Source organism: Colias eurytheme, chromosome 24, assembly GCF_061535395.1.
Source record: "Colias eurytheme isolate Ceu_HAF_F1 chromosome 24, ilColEury1 Martin Lab GWU primary, whole genome shotgun sequence".
Taxonomy (NCBI): Eukaryota; Metazoa; Arthropoda; class Insecta; order Lepidoptera; family Pieridae; genus Colias; species Colias eurytheme.
The window spans coordinates 4,494,961-4,519,959 of NC_143003.1; the positions used below are offsets into that span (position 1 = coordinate 4,494,961).

Consider the following 24,999-nt stretch of genomic DNA (forward strand, 5'->3'; position numbering starts at 1 on the left):
ATAAAACTAAGGGCTTTGCATTTAATTAATTTGAAAAATAGATTTTTATCTACCTTATAATTTTATATGTTACGTACTAATAAGTTCAAATCTTTTAATTTCTTGCTTACGTCAGTTTGACGTCAGATTTCCATGTCAACGCGTAATTAAAATTCGAACGAAATTTTTTATCAATTCCTTGGGCGTCGCGCAATGATCGAAAAACATAGTTTTAATAATTCTTAAGGCATTTAGTACTGACCAATGTAGCATGCTAGCTTACATGCTAACTTGGAAATGTCTCGTTGTCACGCAACAAAAACCATTTTAATTGGCCCTATATTCTTCACGGCAGAGGGGAGCATGCAGTATAATTTTGTAGATTGATTTTTAAAGGCTTTTGAAACAGAATTTACGTTAAATGTAAATGTATTGCCTTATTATGTTTATGATAGCGTCGTATCGGGATATTGAAAATTTGAGTTGTTAAAAAGTTTTTTTTATTATTATGGCCTGACGTATATTGCTATATTTAGGAACTATATTTTTGCTCTGAAATAAAATTTTAAATTCATGTATTCGTATTTTTGATTGATTACATGGTAAAACAGAGTCCAATCATGCATAAATATTCGATTTCCTTATACATAAAACTTAGGATAAAATTTCAGGGTTAGCAAAGTTGTTAAATATGTTTGTATTAATACAAATTATAATTGTTCATTAGTGACAGCCCTAGCAAATATCACATAAGAGTTGCGATGCGGATCAAAGGTTATAAACACAAGTATATCGAAGCTAACTTTATTGGATGCGATATGATTACGATACCACTTCTATTTAAGTTGTAATTCTCTGCTTAGATTGAGAAACTTTCCGAATAACAATATTGAAAGTTTCGTTCGGAAATACAAAATATATTTACTCTCTATAATCTTTTTGCGATCGTTGTGATTCTGTTTACTGTTGGAAGTTTTTGTTATTGAGCCTGTTATGTATACTTATAAAATTATTTATTAGTTCAATGTTGTTCACGTTATTTAAGTAATAGTACTTTATGAAATAAATATTAATTCAAATCCAAAACAACACGTTATGAACAAGGTAATCAATTGATCGCTCTATGAATTTCTCCATCGTTAATTATATACATATTCAGAGCGAGGGAACACTATTCAATATGTATAATATTAATATTAATAAATCTGTTACACACAAGTTGCAAAGGTTCAAATTATATGATGTCATTTTAAAGTTAAATTATGAACCTGTATTACCTATAATTGGGAAAATTAATAATTTTAGATTTTAACATGGGATATTATTGAATTGTTAATTCACTTTGACATTGCGTAAAAAATGCAACGTGTAAACAACAAACACTTGACATTATATCTAAGAATACTTATTTTCTCATACAGGCAATTGTTATCTTTAAAAACCACATAGAGTATCGTAAATTACAATAGTTTCTACCTACATATTTCTCTATATTATGTTGCAAAAGTAGTGTGTTATTATATTTATTTAAACATATTATCTCACTCAAAACACAGACATAAAGCAAGCTAAGGGTGCGTACTCACCAACGCAGGGGTTATGGTTAACAACCGCAAAGATTCTGTCGCATCGTTTCTTCATGTGGGTGTTGGGGCAAATGCATCCGAAGAGCGGAGAGAGACGCAGACCGGCCCAGGCTTCGCGACATGCCTCCCTGCAGTGTGGACATAGCTTTATAACTGACCTTTTTAACATGTTTTCATTAGCTTCAACCGTATAACCGACTCCTGTAGACACAATTTTTACCAACTATTTAATTAAAACTTTGTACACTTATCAAGGAAAGGTGACAATACAATAATTTATTTGATAGATATTTGTGATTGTGTATGCGTGTGTTACTGTGTTTATACAGCCGAAGGTTTTTATCTCCCTTCCCAGATTTTTTCCGTATCATTTTCTTCATTATTCCCAGTGTTTTCCTGAATTTCCCCCGTTTTTGAAAAGCCAGACAAAGACAAACGCTAGGCAAGGTAAAAGATTTATATTTATATATAGATGACCTAGCCCTTTCCCTTTTATGATATGAAAAGTAGTTATAAAATATAAAAGGAAATTAAAACAATTGAAACTGTGTTTAGCAAAATCGTTGAGTTATAATTTACTTAGTCATAACGAAGAATTATGAGTTTTGTGTTAAAATATATGCGTTATTAAAAATTTATCGGGTCAAGAGTTATATTTTATTGTTTTAAACATTTACTACGCCAAAAATAAGAACTTTCAAACTAATTAAAATATTTATACACAGCAGTCAATAATCTATTTGAAAATTCCAAAACGTTACACATTATTTACTTATATCCCTAACAATTTAAAAACCCTTACAAATTTATAAACGACATTTGATACCAGAATCCAGCTGAAACTTATAAATTTATTAAAAGATTAAAGAACCTTGCCATAATAGTGGCCAGCACTTGGAGCAATAAAAATGCGTAATAACAATTTATGGAGAGTCTAAACGCGACGGCAACTTTATGGTGTAATAGTTTTATTACTGAAAATTGATGTGTTAGAAAATATAGGCCAATATTAATTCATATACTTTACGTTATAATGTAGGGAGTTTAGTTTCAAATGTTAAGGCTACGAATAAGTTTGATTACGTTATTTAAAGACCACGTTTTATGAATTAGTAATGACTTAAAACAAACCTTATAAAGATCATCTGCGCTATTTTTACATTAAATTTATTTATTTATTTATTTAGAATTTCCAACAGAGGATACAGATTACATTTGTTACATCTAATTATTTAAGTACATGGTCTTCTGCACCTTTAATTATAGGAAATTACAGCGTTCAAAATATTTAGATACATAAAGCAAAACTTTAAGAATAATTTTGAAAAGAAATTGGTAATACTTGAATACATTTCATTTTATAAATTTACTTGACATTGTAGCTGTCCTTGTTAGTATCTATATTGCTATAATTTAAGACATTTATACTTTAATTTGATAACTTGATATCGAATTCATTAACAAGAAAGATTAGAAGAAATTGAGACGAATAAATTAATACAAATAAATAAACTAGTTTTGAGAATTTTAAACTGTGATGTCGCAGACAAATATCTTTCACTGAAAAAGTAGAGGTCAGACTGAAAATTCGTTGACTTCGTCTCAACACGTTTCAAGTGTACAAAAAATATGCATACTTGACGTTATAACAGGTACAAGGTCTTTTGATGAAATACGTTTTAAAATTTGTAAATTTTTGTCTACGCATTTACGGCCTTACTTATAAAAAGTTAAACAATGGATAAATGTCTACCATTTTCTACTATAGCTTTGTCCTGCTCTTGCTCACATGAAACGTCAATCATAAAAACAAGACAGGTTATTGCAATAACTAATCCATTGTATAGCGAATGGGTAACATTTTATAAGTAAGACCGTAAGTGTTGCTGCAGGCTTTAATTAATAGTAAAAATACTAAACGTAATTGTGGATACTATAAAAATATATAGCACGGCTTTGTTGAATACAGTTTTTTAAAAAGCTTGCCAGTATTAGCTTAAAAATAAAAATGTATAATATCTTTCCTTTAATTCTCTCGCAAAATTATAGAGATAATTTTAGTCTTTATTACAGTGTTCTAATTATTTAGGATTTCTTGTCTATTCCTTTAAGTTTCAAATATTAGAGCTCTTTTAAAATTATTTCTAAATGTTATTCGTTATTATCTATTGAGAAGTTTCGTACATAAAAAAGTAAAACTGCATACACGTACTATTCTAAGGTAATGATGTAAAATAACGATCTACCGCTCCTATGTAATGGTATATCATGTAAAATTCTATGCATTAAAGATACCAGTTTAAGTACGTTTATTTCTTAATTTAACTGTTTCCCGATTTATAAAGTAAAATTAAAAATAATTCAGTGAGAAGCTGACTCCAATAGAGGTCAGTGGCCGATTAGGATATTTTAAAACTGCCCCAGAATACGTTATTAGGTTTGATTATAAAAAGATCTTTCACGAAATTATCTGTTTTATTGCATACTCAAATATTATGAATGAAAATATGCTAAATACTTAATGTTTGTTATTGCTAAGCTACTACTACAGGTATTTATTTTGAAGATTATGAATAATTGAATGAATACAGTTGGAGTTAGTTTTTAACAGTTTTAAAAGTTACTCGCATTCTCCTTTGCCTATGATAGATGTACAATAAAAATACGTTAGTGTTCCATAGGAACTGGATAAACCACTGTTCAAAACTTGATTACATTATTTTGAACAAACAAAAATAATAGATATTATGTAGAATGTATATATGCAAAAAAAACTATAATTCGAGAAACATTAAAAATACTTATAGAAATAATAAAATTAAAAAAAAAAAATTAAGCCAAAAAATAACAGTCTCATAAATTTTGTGAAACTCGAAGTAACCTCTCAAAGTTTCGTAGAGCGTCCATAATTCTGTTATGCTTGCCAAAATGTTATTAAATTGTTTCTTTAATTTGATTGATAGATATCGGCCTACAAAATTTCAGTATTATTGCGTGGTTTAAGACGAATAATGTGGGAGGACTTTTGACAATTTACAAATAGGTAAAATGCGTTTCATTTAATTTACACAATAAATTCAGAATTTATTCCGGAAATTTAAAAAAAATGTTTTTCATTTTTAAAGAAAACTAATGTTTTGTTTGATTTTTAGTTTCATACTATTCAAATGCTTTATGACAAATGCTTAATTAGTCGACAAATGTAACCGTTATTATATTGATTATAATCAAAAGATTGTGTCGATCAATACATATATTGCTACGTTCAGATGCGTGGCAAGCAGTCTGGCAAGCAGCTCGTGCGCTTACGGTACAAACAAACAAACACGGGCGCATGCACAAACCACATGTTTACATGCTTGTGCCCGTGCTTGTGCTCGTAGAATGCCACTTTGAACGCAAGCGTCTGAACCCACCATATAAAAGTACAAAGTCGCTTTCCACCGTGCGTCTGTGTGCTTAGATCTGTAAAATTACGCATCTCATTTCAATGGGGTTAATTTTAATAGGTAAGTAGTTCCCCAGGAAGTTTTTAGTTTAAATTTATTAGGTTTTACATAAAAGCGGGCCAAGGCGCCGACGGAAAGCTAGTTAGCTTATAAATATGTGGTTACCTATCCTCCATACGACATTCTCCGTCCCTGGCTTTGCATGCGTTCTTGAAGCGGTCGAAAAGTACGGAGCAGGCTTTTTCGTTGTGACAGACACTTAGAGCGTAGGTACAGGTTGGTAGAGTCTCCACTGGGTACGGGTCTTTTTCTGTTCAAACAGAAAAAAATATATAAAACACATACCTATTGACATAAAATAATATAAATACTAGAGATAATGTTGTGGCTTTATATCACTGTAAAATCTTCGAAAGCTCACACTCCAGTTAAGAAGAAATGATTAAATTGATAATATTCCAATCCAAAGCTACGTAAAACATTTTCTAGAAATAAATTTCTATCTAATATAATAATAATCAGTTTATTATTGTTAGTACCAGCCAAATAATTATTACTCATAATATGTACAGATATTAAACTCTATTCAAAGTATACTACTAAATAATCAAAAAATTACAAAAAAAACATACCCTTCTTCATAACAAACACGCACGGATGGTCGAACAGAAAGTCGCGGAACGAGTTACACTCAGGATCGACGTTCGGTTCTCGACAGAGGCAGGTCGGCTTGAAGAACGGGAACGCTTGCAGGGTCCGCAGGGCAGCTTGGCATTTCGTCACAGTCACCGTTGAGCAGGCAACTGGATAAATAATTGAAGATAAATTTTTAAAGGATAGAAAAAAATTGAATAAGTGGCAGGATTCGAACCTGCGTTTTTCGCCATACCGTTGCAACGCCTACCCTCTCGGTTACCCGTAATTATAATAATATAACCCGTAATAACAGAAATCAATAAAAACTTTGGTAGAAAATCGTTTTGAAAGTATTTTATATAAAATTAAAGTACGTTTACAAATGATCGGTGGTAACGCTGAAGAGCTTGATTTTATTTGATGACGCGATTTATAAAGACAACGAATAATTTGTTAATAATTATTAATTTTAAAAAACTAGAGCTTTCGAGAAATTTCGACCAGCCTATTATGAGCGTGGTCAAAGACATAAATAAGTACATAAGTAGTATGTCTTCAATGTGATTCAAAATAAAAAATTATTTCCATAAGTGAATAAACAAATCGTGATAATATAGAAGTAATAATACAATATAGGGAATGCAAAATCTTAAAATCATATCTAGATTGTAGATTAATTTCTATTCAAATATATTTCAGCAATATTACATAATTACTATTAGATAGCAATTTCTAGAATATTAAGTAAATATTAGCTATATAATATATATATTCTAAAGGTAATATCTGCAATCTGATAAGGGCTATCGAGTAGGATAGTAAATATAATAACACTAATGGATGGAATTCAATCCCCTTGTGTCAAGTGTGTATCTAAGATCTAGGTAACTGCGTGGAAATTTTGTTTTCCTTCCTTCTTCCTTGGGATTCTATTGGTATATTTTTGTGATTATTTCTATGAGATAAATATGTTTTTGCTACATATGGACCAATTATTAACAATTAGAAAAAAACTTTGTTGTTTAACATTATCTGTTTAATAACATTTCTTTTGGAAAAGTAATAATAATAAATATTACTGCTTCATTTTGTTAGCGAATTACCTTAATATAAGGAATTTATAATACGTTAAATCGAATATTATTACGCATTATAATTATATAGAGTAAATTAAACCAGTTTCTTTAACAATTACACATTTTAAAGTGAAACTTTTATTACATCGTCTCAAACTTTTTGGTCTGTGTAGCGCATGTCGCGTGTATCGCGGCTGCCGAGTAGGTATACCTACTCGGCAGCCGACCGTCAGAGCAGTGTTCGGAACCGTTCTAACAGTTTCAATTTTACCGTGGTTTCATAAAACCACACAACATTTTTATACATTGACACTTTATCTAGAGTCATACGAACTTATATTTTCTCTTATTCTTTTTCCGTGTCTTTCTAAAAAAACGTATTCCCTTTGACCAATCCAACAATCGTTCTTATTTATTGGTAGCCGAATGTGTATGTCCTTCCAGTAACGGTGCTTTTACATCAAACGAACATAGAGCTAGAGCTAGAGCAAGACCATTCTTTCGTGATCTTTTAGTGTAAACGAAAACTCCTATTCAGTGTTGTTCAGTATTAGAAAATTGCATAGAATCTTTTCGAACGAACTAAGAACAACGAAATGCCTGTTTACACTAAGAATTTTAATGCTCTACGCCTACACTAAAAGAATTTGACATAGGGCTGATTTTTCAATCCTTGGATAAAACTTATTCGTCGAATAATGTATAAAACTACCATTTTAAAAACGTATTCTAATTGCCCGTATTTGACAGTTTACGTGACATTTTAATATTATCGTGTAATAGGTACTTTATTGGACGGATAAGTTTTATCCAAGCATTGAAATATCGGCCTATAGTGGGGTTAGAATGAGGATTCGCTCGTTTAATGTAAATGCACTGTAAGGGCTAACAAAGGCTATACATATCATACATGTCGAAAGGGCCTACCCCGCCCTAACGAGATCGCCAACCTGAAGGACTCGTAGGATTTTGTTCATTTTATTGAGTTTCCCTTAGTTTGTCCAACTATTTGTTTGTTATCGCTATTCTTTTGAATATGGCAAGGGTTTTGTGTACAACTTTTCGATATTTCTCGTATAGTAATAACGAGTTCAAGTGTTATTATTCTATTGTATATTTTGATCTATTTTATTTTGTATTTGTATCTTTAATTTCTTTACTATAAGAACTTTGACTTTGGTTTTGGACTAGCTGTTCTCCGCGGTTTTACCCGCAGTGCTCAGCTTCTGTTGGTCTTAGCGTGATGATATAATATAGCTTTCTTCGATTAATGGGCTATCCAACACCGAAACAATTTTTCAAATTGGACCAGTTTCCTGAGATTAACGCGTTCAAACAAACTCTTCAGCTTTATAATATTATAATAAAATAATATTAGTATAGATAAATTAATACCATAAAGTACTTTATTATTACCATCAATTAGTAGTACAAAACTACAATCAACCATATTCTACTCTATACAAGTATACAACCACACATTTAATACTAGAAAGTCTACATAACTGAGTATTTCCCGAATTACCCATGTAACGAGATTAACTACAAAATTACATGGTTTTTGTATGTCATTAGTGAATGTCTGATGACGATTTTTTCCAGCAATTCATCGTATCCTTTGATTGGCTGAATTCCGTTGGATATTCTTGTTGGTTTTCTTACGTGTACTGAATGGGACTCGTTTATTGGAAGTCTTATGTAATGTGAATAAAATGTCCGTCGATTGTACAGAGAAAGTTCTAAGTTATAAGTAAATGTAGTAGAGAGAACTTAAACTAGGTATTAGTTTGGCATTGGTGGTGGTTATTTCAGACCGGATAGTGAATATTATAGAAAAGAATTGTAAAAGGTCACTGGGAATATATTTTTTTTATATTGAAGTAATAACAAAAATGTAACATTTATCGAACAATATTAATCTAGTGGTAGAGTCGAGTAACTTATATGAACAAATAACTTTAACCAGCACTTTTAAATTCCGATTTGATAAAGTAACTTTTAATAAAATAAGTCAATGTACTACAAAATAAACCCCGCGCTGGGCCTCACGGCGTAGGGGGGCGTCCCCCGGGTGGCGGATGGGGGAGCGGTCGGTAGTACAGCCTAGCTACGCTACCGGCTAAGTCCGATGGACTCGCCGACCAAAGTAGGATGTGGTCCTCCAGCTTTTCGGGGGTTGTGCGGAGGGTTAACACCCCTCCTGCGTAAAAAACTATCACGTTACGAAACCGACAAGAAGAGAGAAACAATAAAGCACCAGGAATTGACAACCTACCTGGCGAGTTGTGGAAATACGGAGGAAGTGTAATCCAATCAAAATACTTTGACCTACTGCAGACCATATGGAACAAAGAAAAAATACCAAAAGAATGGAATGTAGCAGTTATATGTCCGATCCACAAAAAAGGCTCTAGAAAGAGGTGCACAAACTACCGAGGAATAGCGCTACTCCCCACTGCCTTTAAGATCCTATCCTACGTGTTGCTCAAGAGGTTGGAACCTTACGCTGAGGCCATAATAGGCGATTACCAGTGTGGGTTCAGACGCAACCGTAGTACAGTCGATCAACTCTTCCTCCTCAAACAACTCATGGAGAAAAGGTGGGAATATGCACAAGACATTCATATGCTGTTTGTCGACTTCGCTAAAGCGTATGATAGCGTGGACCGCAGCTCTGTTTTCACAATCCTCAATAATTTCAAAATACCTGCGAAAATGATCAGGATGATACAAGTCGCCACCAATGAGAGCAGGGCTGTGGTAAAAGTAGGCTCGGAAGTCACCAACTCATTTGAGGTGCTCACTGGTCTTAAGCAAGGAGATGCGCTGTCGCCCATGCTGTTCAATTTAGCACTTGAACACGTTATCAGACACATTATCACACTCGATGGTGGAGTGCAATTGAATGGACAGCATAAGGTGATAGGGTACGCCGACGATCTTGCGTTACTAGGAGGTAGAAAAGAAGAGATTGTGTGTGCCGCATTGACTCTGGAGAGGGAATCAAATAAAGTAGGCTTACGTATCAATCACGGCAAAAGCGAATATATGCACATGCGCCGATACAAAAACAGCAGAATACCCAGGATCGATCTTGTAGCAGGAGCCACTACCTATAAAGGTGTGGACAAATTTAAATACTTGGGATGCACTGTGACCGATACGTACACTAGGGAAGAAGAAATCGAAATAAGGATACAAAATACCCTCCGTTGCAGTGCAGCCTTACACAAAGTACTGGTGTCGAAGATCCTCAGCAGGCGCACAAAAATCCTTATCTATAAAACTATAATAAGACCTATCTTAATGTATGGCTGCGAGACTTGGACACTGACACAAAAAGAAGAAGACAAGCTCCTAGTTACTGAAAGAAAGATCCTAAGAAAGATGTTTGGGCCAGTGTTGACAGAAGAAGGGGTTTGGAGGAGGAGGAAAAACCTAGAACTTCAAGATCTAATGGCCGAGCCAAACGTCATAGGTGAGATTAAAGCCCAAAGACTCCGATGGCTCGGCCATGTGGAAAGAATGGGGGAAGATCGAGCAGCGAAACGAGCGTACCTGGGACAGCCATCTGGACGCCGTCCGGTTGGACGTCCCAGGTACCGCTGGAAAGACGAAATTGCCAAAGACCTGCGCAGCCTCCAGATTGAAAACTGGCAAGAGATGGCGCAGGATAGAGTCAAATGGAGGCTCTTATTGTCGGAGGCCAAGACTCACTTTGGGTACCTGCGCCACTCTAGTAAGTAAGTAAGTAAGTAAGTACTACAAAATAAACAGCACAGCCATTTTCGATCTCAAAAGGGTCGATACAAGGAATCCTGAAAAAAAAACCCCAAAAATCTACGACTCACGTTTATTTATTGTTATCTCTTACAATTTCTTTTTACTCAAATTACGTAAAAACCCATGTTAGACCTTTCTTGTCGCTTCTTATTTACGTTTATGTGATCATTCCTTTATTGTGAATGACAGTTATCTTGGCGTTATTTTACGTCGAGTTTCGAAAACGCGAAAACGGATACACGTGTGTAGAAACCTTGTAGAAACGTATATAGTACAATAAGCGTAACTTTTTAAGGTCACAGTAACAAATAAAATAAATTCAAATTTCAAATTTATTTATTTGTTTCACAATTTTTACAACTCATATAAATTGTAGTAAATCCCTGGTTAACCCACTAGGTAAAACCTGTGCGGGGTCAACCAGTGACCTCCGTCGGCTTAGCATAATATTTTTAACAATATGATTTTAACAGTACATATTTAGAGACAGAAATTTTTGTGTAGGTACAATCTTCAAACTTAGCTTTAAAAAAAATATATAAATAAATAAGATTAATATACATATAATATATATAAAGATATTCATTATAAAATGGTTTCTTACAAGTTATCTAATTATGTGAGTATGTGTGTCTGTGTGTGTGAGTGAGTGTGTATGCGCTTGGGTGTACGTGTGTGTGCGTATGTATGTGTGTGTTTGTGTGATTTTTAGAGGATATCATACAAAACTTTTTCAGTGTCATCATAGCTTAATCCTTGAAACCAGTCGTGTGCTACTGTTCGAAGTTTGTAATTAGATAGATTAGATATTTTAAACTCCTTATTAGCAAAATTATATAAGGCGGGGCCCAAGAAATTTATATGATTTCTGCTTTTTTTAAGATTAGTTCTAGGAATAATAAAAACTTTATTCTTTTTACGCTTTGAAGCCAGGGTTAAGTCACTATTATCTCTAGGGAAACTATGCTGTTTTAAAATAAGGCTATGAAAGAATAGTTGTCGCACTGTGAGAACTTTAAAATCTTGATATAGGTCGAAGGTAGGGAACAGAAAAGGTTTGAAAGTAATAATTTTTAAGAGCATACGCTGAGCTCTTTCGAGACATATTAGACGCGTTTTTGCAGCTCCACCCCATTATGATAGATACGATAGAGTTAAATTTATTTCTCCTTTATTATATAACACAAATAATATAAAACTAAAAGGCTCATATGTAAAAAGCGGACCTACATTGGACAGCGTTTTAACTGAGAGTATTTTTATTGCCTGTGAAGCTTTAAAAAGCTCAATATCTATAGAGGAAATGATGGAAAATGCATCTGTCCTGTACAGTGTACAAGGGAAATTATCCATACTAATATTATAAATGCGAAAGTAACTCTGTCTGTCTGTCTGTCTGTTACTCAATCACGCCTTAACTACTGAACCAATTTGCATGAAATTTGGTATAGAGATATTTTGATACCCGAGAAAGGACATAGGATAGGTTTTATCCCGGAAATCCTACGGGAACGGGTTTTTCTTAGAAAACGCGGGCGAAGCCGCGGGCGGAAAGCTAGTATGTTATATTTTTTGGTTGATTTCAAATCAAGAAGATCAAAAAATTTATTTTCTGCCAAAAATAATCCAGATTTAAGGTAGCCTATTTTACTTGCTTGGTCTGGTGATTTTATCTTTTTCCACTCCATTCAGTAAATTAGTATCAGTATAATCAGAAAATTATTGTTTATTTATATTCGTCCCACCTCAGGGAAAATAATCGCTTCTTAGATAGATACTGATTTGTTCATTTAATTTTAATTTAATACATTTTATTTTATCTTACAATTACCTAATGTCATGTTTTATTTATTCTACCCACGTTTATAAAATATGAATTGTTTTCCCTTTTGAAAAATGACAAAACAAAATTGTACCTTTTGTTACTTTTATTCGTTTGTACAATAAATTCCTTTATACATGATGTCTTTACATTCTATTAATAATTTTTGTCGAAAAACGCTTTGATAAAACCCTTACAGTAGCTATTATTAGAGAAGGCCACTTTCAGAGTCTAGAATTCCGAATAACCTTTTACCTATTACATAATTTAAATAGAGTCAAAGTGCTTTAAAAATAGGCAAGTACAGCCTATTCTTCGTAAGCCTCCAATGACTTATATAGTGGTGTCCTCTTGTCATTCTGACAAGGGTCTTGCATTATCGACGTTAATTCTCAAAAACGTTCCCTGAACAACCCTAATTCCCCGCTTTGCTTGCTAAATATCGGGAGGTATTTTTATTCGATTACGAACCGTACAATTTAATTCGATAACGGGTGACGTGACGGTAATGTATTTAGAGTAATTTTTGTTGATTTTGCCGCGAAAAAAAGGGTTGTTAGGGAAATCGGGTTCGCAAATATTTCAGTAATTTTCATCAATGTTATTTGAATGAAAATATAAGAAATAAATTGGTCATGAATAATATATTAATTTAATCATCACAAAGTGTATGAATATTATTTGTATTATACTAGCTGCGCTCCGCGGTTTGACCCGCGTGGCTCCGCTCCTGTTGGTCTTAGCGTGATGATATATAACCTATAGCTTTCCTCGATGAATGGGCTATCTAACACGTAAAGAATTTTTCAAACCGGTCCAGTAGTTCCTGAGATTAGCGCGTTCAAACTAACAAACAAACAAACTCTTCAGCTTTAATATTAAGTAGAACGAAAACAAACAACGAAAGATTGTAACAATAAAAATCCTCATAGACCGGGAGATATTGACACAAAATTTCGAGTCATTTGTAACAGGATGGCGGTTCTACAGGGGTCTTGGTACGCAATGACAAAAAGAAAAATGATGGTGTGAACGCTGGTACCGGCAGCTTAGTCGCGTGGGCGTTAGTCGAACTCGTCGGAAATATAGCGAAAGTCAAACGATTTGTAACACACAAATTTTAGAATTTACCGATAGCCCATAAAAAAGAAGTAGGTGGTAGTGTCATGCCACACTTTTCCGGTGTGACTTACAGCCCGCCATACCGACGCGAATGTGTTGATTAAAAAAAAAAACAAATCAACCATTTGTACCAGGCTAACTTTTGCACAGGTAACCATGACCATGATGGAGACGTTATTATTATAGTATTTATGCTAAACGTATTTTTATTAAATAATTATATCTTTTAACTGAATTGCCAATATTGTTTTCAAATTGCAAATTACTTTTTTTATTCATCAGGATTTTATTTAATCAAATGAAAATCAGCCGAAACAATATAATTTTGTCAACGTCTTCTATTTTTATATGACATGGATTCGTAATCATAAATTTATTAAAATATACGTGGATCACTGTCGCCTGTGGTATGAATATTGTCCTTAGGGCCGGCGCCCACTGCCGGCACGGCGTGGCATGGCAGGGCAGAGGATTTTATTACTAATGAAGTTATTTTGAATCTTATTTCAATCAGTTTAGAATTCAAGTTACTTTATTTCGATGCCACGATGCCGCGACGTATCGCAGGATGCTGCAGCATGACGCGGCACGCCGCAGGATGCGGCGGCATGACGTGTCTTGCTTTGGGGTCGAGGAATTATGATTGCTAGCTAGTTGAAATAAGGTTGAAACTTATGCAGCATTAGTGGGGCTTTTAGCAGGATGCCACGGCATGCCGCGGGATGCCATTGCACGCCGCGGGATGCTCTGCCGTGCCATGCCGTGCCGTGCCGGCAGTGGGCGCCGGCCCTTAATGGGTTATTGTGTTATGAAATCACTTTGTAAACATAATATCACGATATTACATTTTCACTTGAATGTGAGGGCATTTACATGTCTTGTTCTTATGATATAGTAAGATGTGAGTCGACGTGTCATAAAAAGCGACATAGGTATTGCTTTTAAATACCGATTTTAATAAAAAAACACAATTACAAGAAAAAAAGGAATTTTGATGGAATACTAATAACATGGCGTGGTGGTACCTACTGTAATTCGTATTTCATCATGAATTAGAATTGAATATTCATACGACTTGATACCCTTATAGTTACGTAGTATATTATTATTAGTCTGTGCTTATAGTAACAAAGCTTGATGTCTGTGTGTCTGTGTCTGTGTCTGTGTTTGTGTTTGTGTTTGTTAAAAAAAGACGTGGCACTCGAAGGCTGCGCGGTAAAGCTATTGCATAGCATAACAATTATCACCGCTGTGCTGGTCGGAATGGGGGGTTATTTTCGTTATGGAATTTCTGGATTTGGTCTCCATACTCAAGGCCCGCGATAGAAGCTATGCAATAGCTTAATAAATACTGATTTCAATGTTAATGTTATATGTTTTTTTATGTCCATTTCATTATAAAGTCTAATTATTAAATAATAAAAGGCACTTATATTAAATACATATGTAATAATAAAAACCTTTCATTGGTGTACTATTTTATGCAATACACCATTCTCAAGGGAGCTTTGTTATTTTAATTCATAACATTATATTAATTACTTTTTGTCATGTAATTGGCCTATATTCGTGCGGAGGAATTTTTGTGGTTATCATAAATGTTTTTAATGAATGAGTTTATATGTTTAGTATACAAAGGAATTAAATGAAAACGGTGGAAGCAATTTTATATTTTTTCCTTGAATTTGTACAGCTATTCTTGTAAATGGAACTGATCCACAACTCAATTAAGTATTTAATACCTTTTGATATGGAATTTAATAATAAAAAATGTTTTATTTCTATAATAGATTCATATTTATAAATAGCGGAAGCAGAAAAATATAAGTTCATGTAATTGTCAAAGCACCAACAAAGCTGTAAGCTTACCAATTTTGCTTGTGTTTATAAAAAAAAAGTGTGGCACTCGAGGACTGCCGCGGTAAAGCTATTGCATAGCATCGCATCGCTATGCCGGTTGGAGTGGGGGTGTTAGGTTTTTCGTTACGGAATTTTTACATTCGGTCGCCGCGCTCAAAGTCTGAGATAAAAGCTATGCAATAGCTTAAAACTAAAAGTACTTATATCTCCTAGCCACATCGTATAATTATCGTATATATGTTAATCATCCAATTTACAAATTCATAACTACAATTAATCATATTCATTTTCGACCACATTATAACCTAACAGAAAAACATCTCTCAGTATTCTAGAAATCAACATTAATTCCACAAGAGCTCCAATTAGGCGAATAATGGATTTGTAGGTAATTTTTCAGATATTCCCACAAATGTATAACAGCGGCCATGAACTTACTAACAATGTGGGAACAAAAGCCCATTGTGAGGACTGAGGTCTGACTCTCGAAACTATTTGAATTCCAACTTATTATGCTTGTATTGTACGAGTTTATATTGTAGGGAAACTAGAACTTACGCTTTTTAGATTTACTTTAAGCGAGTAAACAGTTTAGGGTCTGGTATAGGTTCGTAGGGTGACATTTTACAAACAATAGTGTTTGTTTAGTGCTCAGATTTAACTGAAAAACAGTTATATATTTACGAAATTATTTGGAATAGGAAAGATAAAGGTTTATGCATTAATTTCTAAAAACTAGCCCCAAAAATATGTAGTACGGAATGGTATATTGTATTTAAAGAGACATCCACGTAATATCGTAAAATGAAGGCGAGAGAAGCCATGAGAAGAAACCTAACTAATTAAATTAACTATTTTTGTCTTGTCCATGCTCATAAAATGTTCAAAAAATAATAAATAACGGTAAATTCAATTTAAAGCTTATAATTTCTAAACAAAGAAAAATATCAAACGCGAATACGAACGGGAGCTTTTCGCTAATAAAATGGTTTATATTTGCATATAAATACAATTAGAAGAACAAAAATCATAAAAATACCCATCCTTCATATAAAACAATTACTCTTTTATTACATGTTATGAAATATATTTTGGACCTGTCAAATACGAACACAGGATTGTAATAATTAATTTAAAATTAATAACACATTCTATATGTAATTATTTACATATGAACTTATAGCAAAAAGGCATTTTACATTCCATTAAATATTAAGCCTTATTGAGTTAGCAACAATAAAACTTTTACATCAAAATCTCAACTTGTAAATAATTACTGATATTTTATAAATAAGTAAAAAAAATGTGTCCGTGTACTAGTGTTGTGTACACGTACAACGTAAGAAGTGAAACTTCTTTATGACCTTATTTAAAAAAAAAAAAAATTTACTATATGCAACTTTACAGAAATACGTCGAATCACGTGTGGTAGGGATAAAAAGAAGATGACGCGTAACGGAAAAATGTCACGCGTAACGAAAAAATGTTACACTAAATTTTTTTCCAACCCCGATAAAAAAATTTCAATTATAAATGAAGATAATCAAAAAATAGATAGTGGTATTTTCTGTTATCTTTCCTTTATAATTAATCATCAATAATAATAATCTATACTTAATATTATAAAGCTGAAGAGTTTGTTTGTTTGAACGAGCTAATCTCAGGAACTATTGGTCCAATTTGAAAAATTATTTCAGTGTTAGATAGCCTATTTATCGAGGAAGGCACATAGGCTATATATACTGAGTCATGTGGGTGAAACCGCGAGGCATAGTTAGTTAATTTTATATAGAAATAATAAAATATTTATAATAAAATCAAACGAAGGCATCATTAAGTTCCAAAATCAGGGATTTGGAACAAAGTGCCTGTACAGCGTTAATTAATCTTATTTCTCGGGGGAATTTTTCTTTTTTCTTAATTGTAGCGAAATATAACAAGGGGAAAGATTTCCATCGCGACTTTTCTCAAATATCCTTTTAGTTATCAATTGAGGATCTACTTTTTATATTAAATAATTATTCAGTGACAATTTGCACGGTGTTAGGTCTTATTTGTATTTTCATTGTTGGGGTTTCTGTTACTTCTTTATGTGCTAAGGAGGTGATAGTTTTTAATTAACATTTACTCATTTATTTACGAGAATATTGGGGGACATAGATCTTACTACTTCATATAACGGTAGCGTTATTATACAAGAAGCTTTTATTTTTAAAACTGCATTTTGACGTTTTAAAATAGAAGTAAATCATTTTTTTTAGAATTTAATTTGTTGTATGAGTAACTGAAAACTAAAAACAAATAAAAACCAACAAATCTTGTAAACATGTGAACACCTTTAATACTAAAACTAAACACATTAGGCGCTACGAAATCGCTTCGGCGTACCTACGATAGCTGCTACGACTGGCTACGACGTAGATTGAACTAATGAAGCTATTAGCGTTTAGCTTTTGATGATTAAATGAGGGTATTTTTTCTTTTTCTAACTGAATTATAAGCTGCTGAATGATTTTGTAAATGTTTTAAAAAAGATAAATTTACGGCAATGTTAGGGTTTAAAATTGTATTTTAACTTTTATATCATGTCTTTTCTGTACAATATTAATAAGTAACTTAATAAATAATTTATTATAATCTTCCTCTTCAACCAGTCTGTTTATTTAAAGAACCGCATCAAATAAATTGCGCAGTTTTAAATATCCGAAAGTGACCGTGTTTTATACTACGCAGTGATTAATAAAATACTTAATAGGATAAAAACATTAACTGTAATAAAAAATATGTTGTATTTGTTAAAGGAACTGTATCTTAATACTCGCAATAGGTGAAACTTTGTAATTGCCACAAAGTATGTATAATTACGATGTTTCGGTTTCTAGACCGTCTATTAAATTCTGTAAATACGACTTACACGTGTTTACTTATTTCTTCCTTCTAATAATATTCATAGGTATTCAAAGTTATTGCAATTTTATAGGTACATGCCAGAGTGTATAGTATTTTTGAAGACGCGAAAATAAGGTTATTTCAACATCCCTTCCTTTGCCCTAACCTTCTTCATTTTTTTTAGAATGCAGTCAGTGCAACATTGATTTTCTTTTTAATACGCTTTTATTAGCTTCACCTGAATATGTGTATGTTTGTCTTTACACACGATTTTGATACATTTCTAACGTAGAGATTTAATTCAAAATTATACGCACTTAACAAGATTCGGTGTCAATAGAATAATTTCATGAATTTATCTTATTGCACGCCTCATAAGCGAAGCGTTGAGGTGGGTACTACTGTCACTTCGCGCAAAACATCTGATTTTTCAAACTTAAAATGTCTTTATGTATCATACATTGCACTTGTAAGATAATACATACACACACATATTAAGAAAAAACACTATTTTTAACGTTCATGATATTTTTGATGTCATTTTTGTTATTTAAACTAGTTAAAAAACAGTTTAAAAAAGTTCTGTCTTGGACGTCCGTGTGTCTGTATGTGCGGATCCTTTTTCTTGTTAACACGATAGCGACCGAAATACTTTACTAATCGAGTCTTTTTTTTTCTCTTACGCTTGAGTATGCTCAGGAATAGAACCCTTTCATTTTTCAGGGTCTGATTCGATGTGGTTTTATTGTTATTAAATAAACAAAAATAATAATTAATAAATATTTATTAAAAAAAAAATTATGAGGCGTGCACTTTTGGATTTTCCAAATTATTTGTATTTATTCGAATATTCAAACAATATTGTTTTCTTTCAACTCGCAATACATTTTCATTAATACAACAATATAATTGTGACGAATGATAAGCTTGATGTATGGCTGCAAAAGAGACTTTTTAGATTGATAATATTGTATAGAATCATGTTTTTTTTAATTTATTCTCCATGAGTTGCTCAATAAAAAGGTTGTTTTTTTAATACTCTAAAATTCCAGATTAATACATGAATTATTAATATGAATTATTTAAATAATCAGTCATAACATTCAATTTAGAAATTTAGGAAAATTTTCTTAAACCTATCAATTTTATAGACATAAATTAAAATCCTTATTCAGTTGAAAACAGGAACATAAAAAATAAATAAAACAACGCATAAGCTCTTAACGATTTGTCTGTACAATAAAGCCTTGTGTAGTCTTAATAAAATCGTCTGATGTCTCTAGCTTTACGTTTTCGGCATTTTTATAACCTAAACAGGATAGGTACTAAAGGATAGAAATGTTTTCGGCCTACGCATTGTCTAAATGTATTGAAAGGGACAAGATATTTAGAGGTTGTGATCTGGATATATATTAGAATGTAGGATTTATATTTTTTTCTCATGATTTCCAAGCTTTGAGCTTCAAATAATATGTGGCAATTAGTTCGCATTTGAAAGACATTTTATTGTTGATTGTAGGTTTTATTTGTTTCTTTGTATGATATTGAAAGATATATTGCTGTTGGTGGTAACTTTTGTTCGTTTCTTTGTATTTTGAATGTATGCAAAGAATAGCTTTTCATTTACTGTATGTATGTAATTACGGATTCAATCGTGTGTCGATAGAAATATAATATATATTTATTTAAAATTATTATTAATGTCACAAATCTCCATACTAAAAAAATATTGTTAGTTTGTGAAATACAAAGATTTTTAACATAATAAACCGAGATAACTTCGTTTAAAACATAACATTGTTCCCATACGTATAACTAGTATTCAAGCAAACCAGAAAACACTGAATGAGTTTTCATATTTTCCACCATTTTCCGGAGAACAATACAGGTGTGAAAATATTAACACAGCTACGTATAACAAAAGCAATTTAACAATGGCGGTAGAGTTTTTTTTTTCGACCTTATTACGATGGAATAAGGTATAAGAAAGCGCAGATAACAATAGGCTCTAAGGAGGTCATGAGGGCAAGCTTAGTCACCCAAATTCAAAACCAAACGAATCAATAACACCGGTTTTTTATGACGTGAATTTTAGCGATAAAGTATATTAATTAAACCTTCAAGCTAATTGATACAGATATCAGTTTATAGCCTCGTTGATGGAAAGAAAAGTTAATAAGGATTTTGAAATTTAAATTAGATAAAACCTACCAAGTGTGAGTCGGTTTTACGAACTGGTTCTTTACCAATTTGTAACAATGTTGTGTTTGACAGATGTATAAACAGACAAACTTATCATTGTATATTTAATTTCGATGTGGTTCAAAATTGAATCTTACGTCTTTTTTGTTCCGTGAATTCACGTTTGACTATTTCATGAGACAAACATACAAAGATGCATTTATATTTACTTGTATGAAAATTCACACTCATATACCCATGAAATTTTTATTTTTCACTAGCGGTCCGCCCCGGCTTCGCCCGTGGTACATGTTTACGTTTTCTCTACATAAGAACCATCCTCGTACCTTAAAGTACTAGAATATAATAAAAAAAAAATTATCGAAATCGGTTCAGCCGTTCTCGAGTTATGCGCTTACCAACACATTTTGCGATTCATTTTTATATACCTATAAGATAAGATATGTGTGAGTGTGAATTCTATACAACTAAATAAAAATGTACCCATGTAGACCTTTGCATATTTCAAAATTTAAAGGATATTAATTTAAAGGATTGTAATTTCTGTAAATCTATTTCTATTTAAGTCTAAATAGTCAATAAAGTTAATGATATTTATTATTACATTAAACTCTATTTAATACAGCTACACAATCTGCGGTAAGCGGTTATGACGTCATTAAAACAATACAATTAACCGAGAGGTAAATTGCACGAAACAATTATTTAAAACTTTCATCGTTGTATCCGCAAAACATAAACCTTGAACCAGATAAAAATCTTTGTGTTATTATTATTATTAAACCGATTTTTATATAGTTGACACTGTTTCCCAGTTTTGTTTAATGGCTAGAGAAGAAATGGAGTCAAACGCAAATTCAAATATTTATTTATTCAATTAGAATTCTTATGGAAGCCCTTTGAATCTTCATAACATAGTTTTACCGTTTTCCACCATTTTTAACACGCTTTTATAGCTTCATCTGTATGTAGATAACATTTTTTAAACTATATAAATAATAAGTTATAGCTTTTAAACCTTTTAATTCTGAGAACTGCGTGAACATATAAATAACTAGCTGTGCCCCACGGTTTCACCTGCATTGCTTCGCTCCTGTTAGTTTTAGCGTTATGATATATAGCCTATCCTTTCTCGATAAATGAGCTATCTAACACCGAAAGAATTTTTCAAATTGGACCGGAAGTTCCTGAGATTAGTGTGTTCAAACAAACAAACTCTTCAGCTTATTTTAATATTAATATAGATTAGTTAGTAACATACAGTTAGTTATTACTATATTCCATTGCCATATGTAATTAATCTACAGTTCCAACACTAAACATACGCTTGTTGAAATCCTCAATTCTCGAAGTCGGCTAAAACATTCCAAACACAGTATTATCGTGGAAGTTACGTGACAGTGTACCAAACTATTTGTAAGGGAATCCTGAATGTCGGTTCATGCATAATAGTTTCGGCTTCACAAAGGCTTCATCTCGCAAACACGATACAAGATTTTTAAAATATTTTGCGGTGCAGAGTTTTGGCGGTTTTCATTTGGTTTTAGTTTAGATTATTGCTGTCAGGTTTTTGTAAAGAAAATGAACACAAAACATATTTTTGCACCAGATTATTGTGTTGTTATACAATATAATATTGTAAGAACTTTATAATTTTTGATATGAATTGCTCTACACCATTAAAATCTATTTCAACTTTATACGTATTGAACGCATAATTATTCTTTGATAACTTTAAAACTTCAAAACGCGTCTACTCCAAAGATTTATCACAAGCTAATCGTTACAATAATTTAGGACATTACAATGTAACAGCGATAGATCACAATTCGCTAGAACAATTGGGCCATCAGCCAAGTGACATCTGACGGATATAACAAGTCAACAGGATAAAGGGATTAGAACTAAGCCCTTGGAAGATTCCAGAATCTCCGTACTATGTCCGTCGAGAAATCTTTATGCAGAACGGTGATGTGATTGTTTGCGTTACATTATAAACATGCATAAAATGGTTGATATATGGTTGTAAATTTATAAAGAATAGAAAAAAGATATATGGTTAACTAGAAAAAGTATGAGTAGATAATAAAATAAGGTTGGATTGCTGCTAGTTTAATCGTTTCATAAAAATACTAGCTGTGTTGCGCGGTTTTATTCGTGGACGAACTCGCGGCAAAAGTAAGCATATCAATGGCTATGTGTAACATAAGCTACATCACTTTTAAGTCGCATCATATTCCGTTCTGTGGTTTTCGCGTTAAACAGTAACAAATTCATCAATTAAATTATCTTTTCTTTCTTCTGTCTAAATTTTCACGCTTATTTTATTATCAGGATAGGATAACTTTCATAACATTGTAACAATAAATATATTTTAAACTCAAAATCTATACAGATATGGTGATAGTATGAAAAGCGTTCATACAAAGGACAGTGCTAGAAATCCCTGTATTGTGAATATCTCCGAGATCAAACAATATAATTGTTATATGGAATCTATAACGGATATATCTCACAGATTTAGTTGCTTTATTGTCCCTGAATGTTGAAGGTGGAATATTTCGTATTGAAAATACTAGCCGCTGGCCCTGGCTTCGCCCGGATTGACCTATTTTAAAAGCTGTTGCTATATGTTTAAAATTACATACAAGGGTATATGAACACATTCTATTTGTTAATTCATTTTATTTACAGCTCTTTCATATAACTCTATATACCTAAAAAAGCTCATATCTATTCATTGAGATATACATATGGAGACGACACTTCCTACATCACTTATGTTCCGCTCAACATATGCCATATGGCGTAACTGCGCGCTCATTTTTTATTTGTTTTAAAGTGAAACGCATCAAATATGCCTTCGTGTGTGTTACGAACAATAACACAAACAAATAATACGGAAAAGTGCAAAGGAATAACTTTTATCGGTAAGTACCTAACTAGATAATAATTTTTAAAACTTAATTAGAGCAAAAAAATGGCACACAGATTTTGTTCGTGGTGTCTCCTCCATACGTAGTAATATTATCTCAATGTATCTATTACGATCGAATTTCCTGTTCAATGTCTTATGTACCATTCCTTACCTATAACATAAGAACGACTTAACGTAACGTTGTATTTTCATGATAAATACTTTGAAAAATTTAACAGCTTACAAGGAAACGTTTAGCCATGCGAAGTCGGGGCGATAAGCTAATTTATAATATAAATATGTAAAATATTAAATACTTCAAATTTACTAACCAAGTTCAGATCCACAGACACGCGGTATAATTTCCAAGATGGCGGAACAGGAGGCGTCTTCGAAGCAAAGTTGTCGAGCCAGCAGGCAGTTCAGGATGGCCATGGTGCCTTTTATACCAGGCCCTGGAACAAAAGCAATGAATACATGTTTAAATAATATAAATATAGTAGATAGTTATCGTAGAATTATAATAGAAGTATCATTGTGCTCAGTAGTTAATTTTGAAGGGTTATTTTAGGGGTTAGATCTGTTTAATAAGTACCTACAGCGTGTCACAATATTTGAATCAAGAAACTCAACTATAAAACATATTGTTATACGGATGCTTCCCTATTTAGATTGGACAAAATGATGAACTTTGGATGAATAAAGCAGTAAATTAGCCAAATAATTGTTGATTAAATAATAAATAATATTATTTCATTTTATTATTTCATTAATAATAAATAAAATTATTTCAGGACGTAATAATATTGTGTTCCCATATGGAAGTTACAATGTAATAGAATCGTACAAAATTATTATTGCTATTTTTCTTCATGATTTTACACTAGATAACTTTTAAAACACAAAAATGACATCATGCTTTTTTCTATCTCCAGTCCAATCAGATTTGGAAAAACTTAATTTTGAAAGAGATACTCGGTACACTCTGTTAACTGTCTTTAGTCAAATGCAATCCAACAATAGCCAATTGTAGAAACATAGAATGAACATAACGATCCAAAGGCAATCCATAAACAATTAACTCATGTATCTTATAGCAATCGGTTCATTTACAATGCATCTCTATGGTCTGCCACATGACCTAATGCTGTTAATGTAGATTACACACTAGTATACATAGGTACAGTTATACATAGGTGTAAAGGATAGCAATGAAAGCTATTTAAAAAGTATTTATATTAGTACTAGCGGTCCGCCCCGGCTTCGCCCGTGGTACCTACCTACATGTTTAAACTATCCTATCTCTCAAGTTAGATCGAACTGCACATGGTGTGCGAATTTTATTATAATCGGTTAAGTGGTTTAGGAGTCCATTGAGGACAAACATTGTGACACGAGATTTATATATATATATGTATTAAGATTGTTAGAGCTTAAAGTTTATATACGATTTAATTATTTTAAGCAATTAAGTATAGTCTAAAGGTATAGATTTCTTATCAAAGGTTTTTTCTTTGTGTATGTATCCTATTTACACCGTACACGTTACAGTATTCGTAATGTCATAACAGTTTTATTCAATACAAATGAAAGCTTACGATATGAAACGTATCTGAAATCTTTTTCCTGCAATTTCATTATAAAACTAAATGAGAATAACGTTGTAATTCAGTGAGAT

General features: G+C 32.4%; 1 protein-coding gene across 1 annotated transcript; it reads right to left on the bottom strand.

Moving 5' to 3' along the window:
* Nucleotides 1-1,524: 1,524 nt before the first annotated feature.
* Nucleotides 1,525-24,459, bottom strand: LOC149897950 (uncharacterized). Its single transcript, XM_090115683.1, has 5 exons — nucleotides 24,435-24,459; nucleotides 23,654-23,776; nucleotides 5,647-5,817; nucleotides 5,180-5,324; nucleotides 1,525-1,693 (listed from the first exon to the last, which is right to left on the bottom strand). The coding sequence occupies exons 1-5, from the start codon at nucleotides 24,457-24,459 to the stop codon at nucleotides 1,525-1,527; spliced, it is 633 nt and encodes a 210-aa protein (XP_089971809.1).
* Nucleotides 24,460-24,999: the final 540 nt, after the last annotated feature.

Bases quoted from the DNA above. Each gene is read 5' to 3' on its own strand.
- LOC149897950 (XM_090115683.1), bottom strand. From the start codon at position 24,459: ATGTGGCAGACCATAGAGATGCATT. The intron at 5,325-5,646 runs GTATGTTTTTTT...CTGTTTGAACAG, and splicing joins CGTGTTTGTTATGAAGAAGG to AAAAAGACCCGTACCCAGTG. The intron at 1,694-5,179 runs GTAACCACATAT...TCCACACTGCAG, and splicing joins GAATGTCGTATGGAGGATAG to GGAGGCATGTCGCGAAGCCT.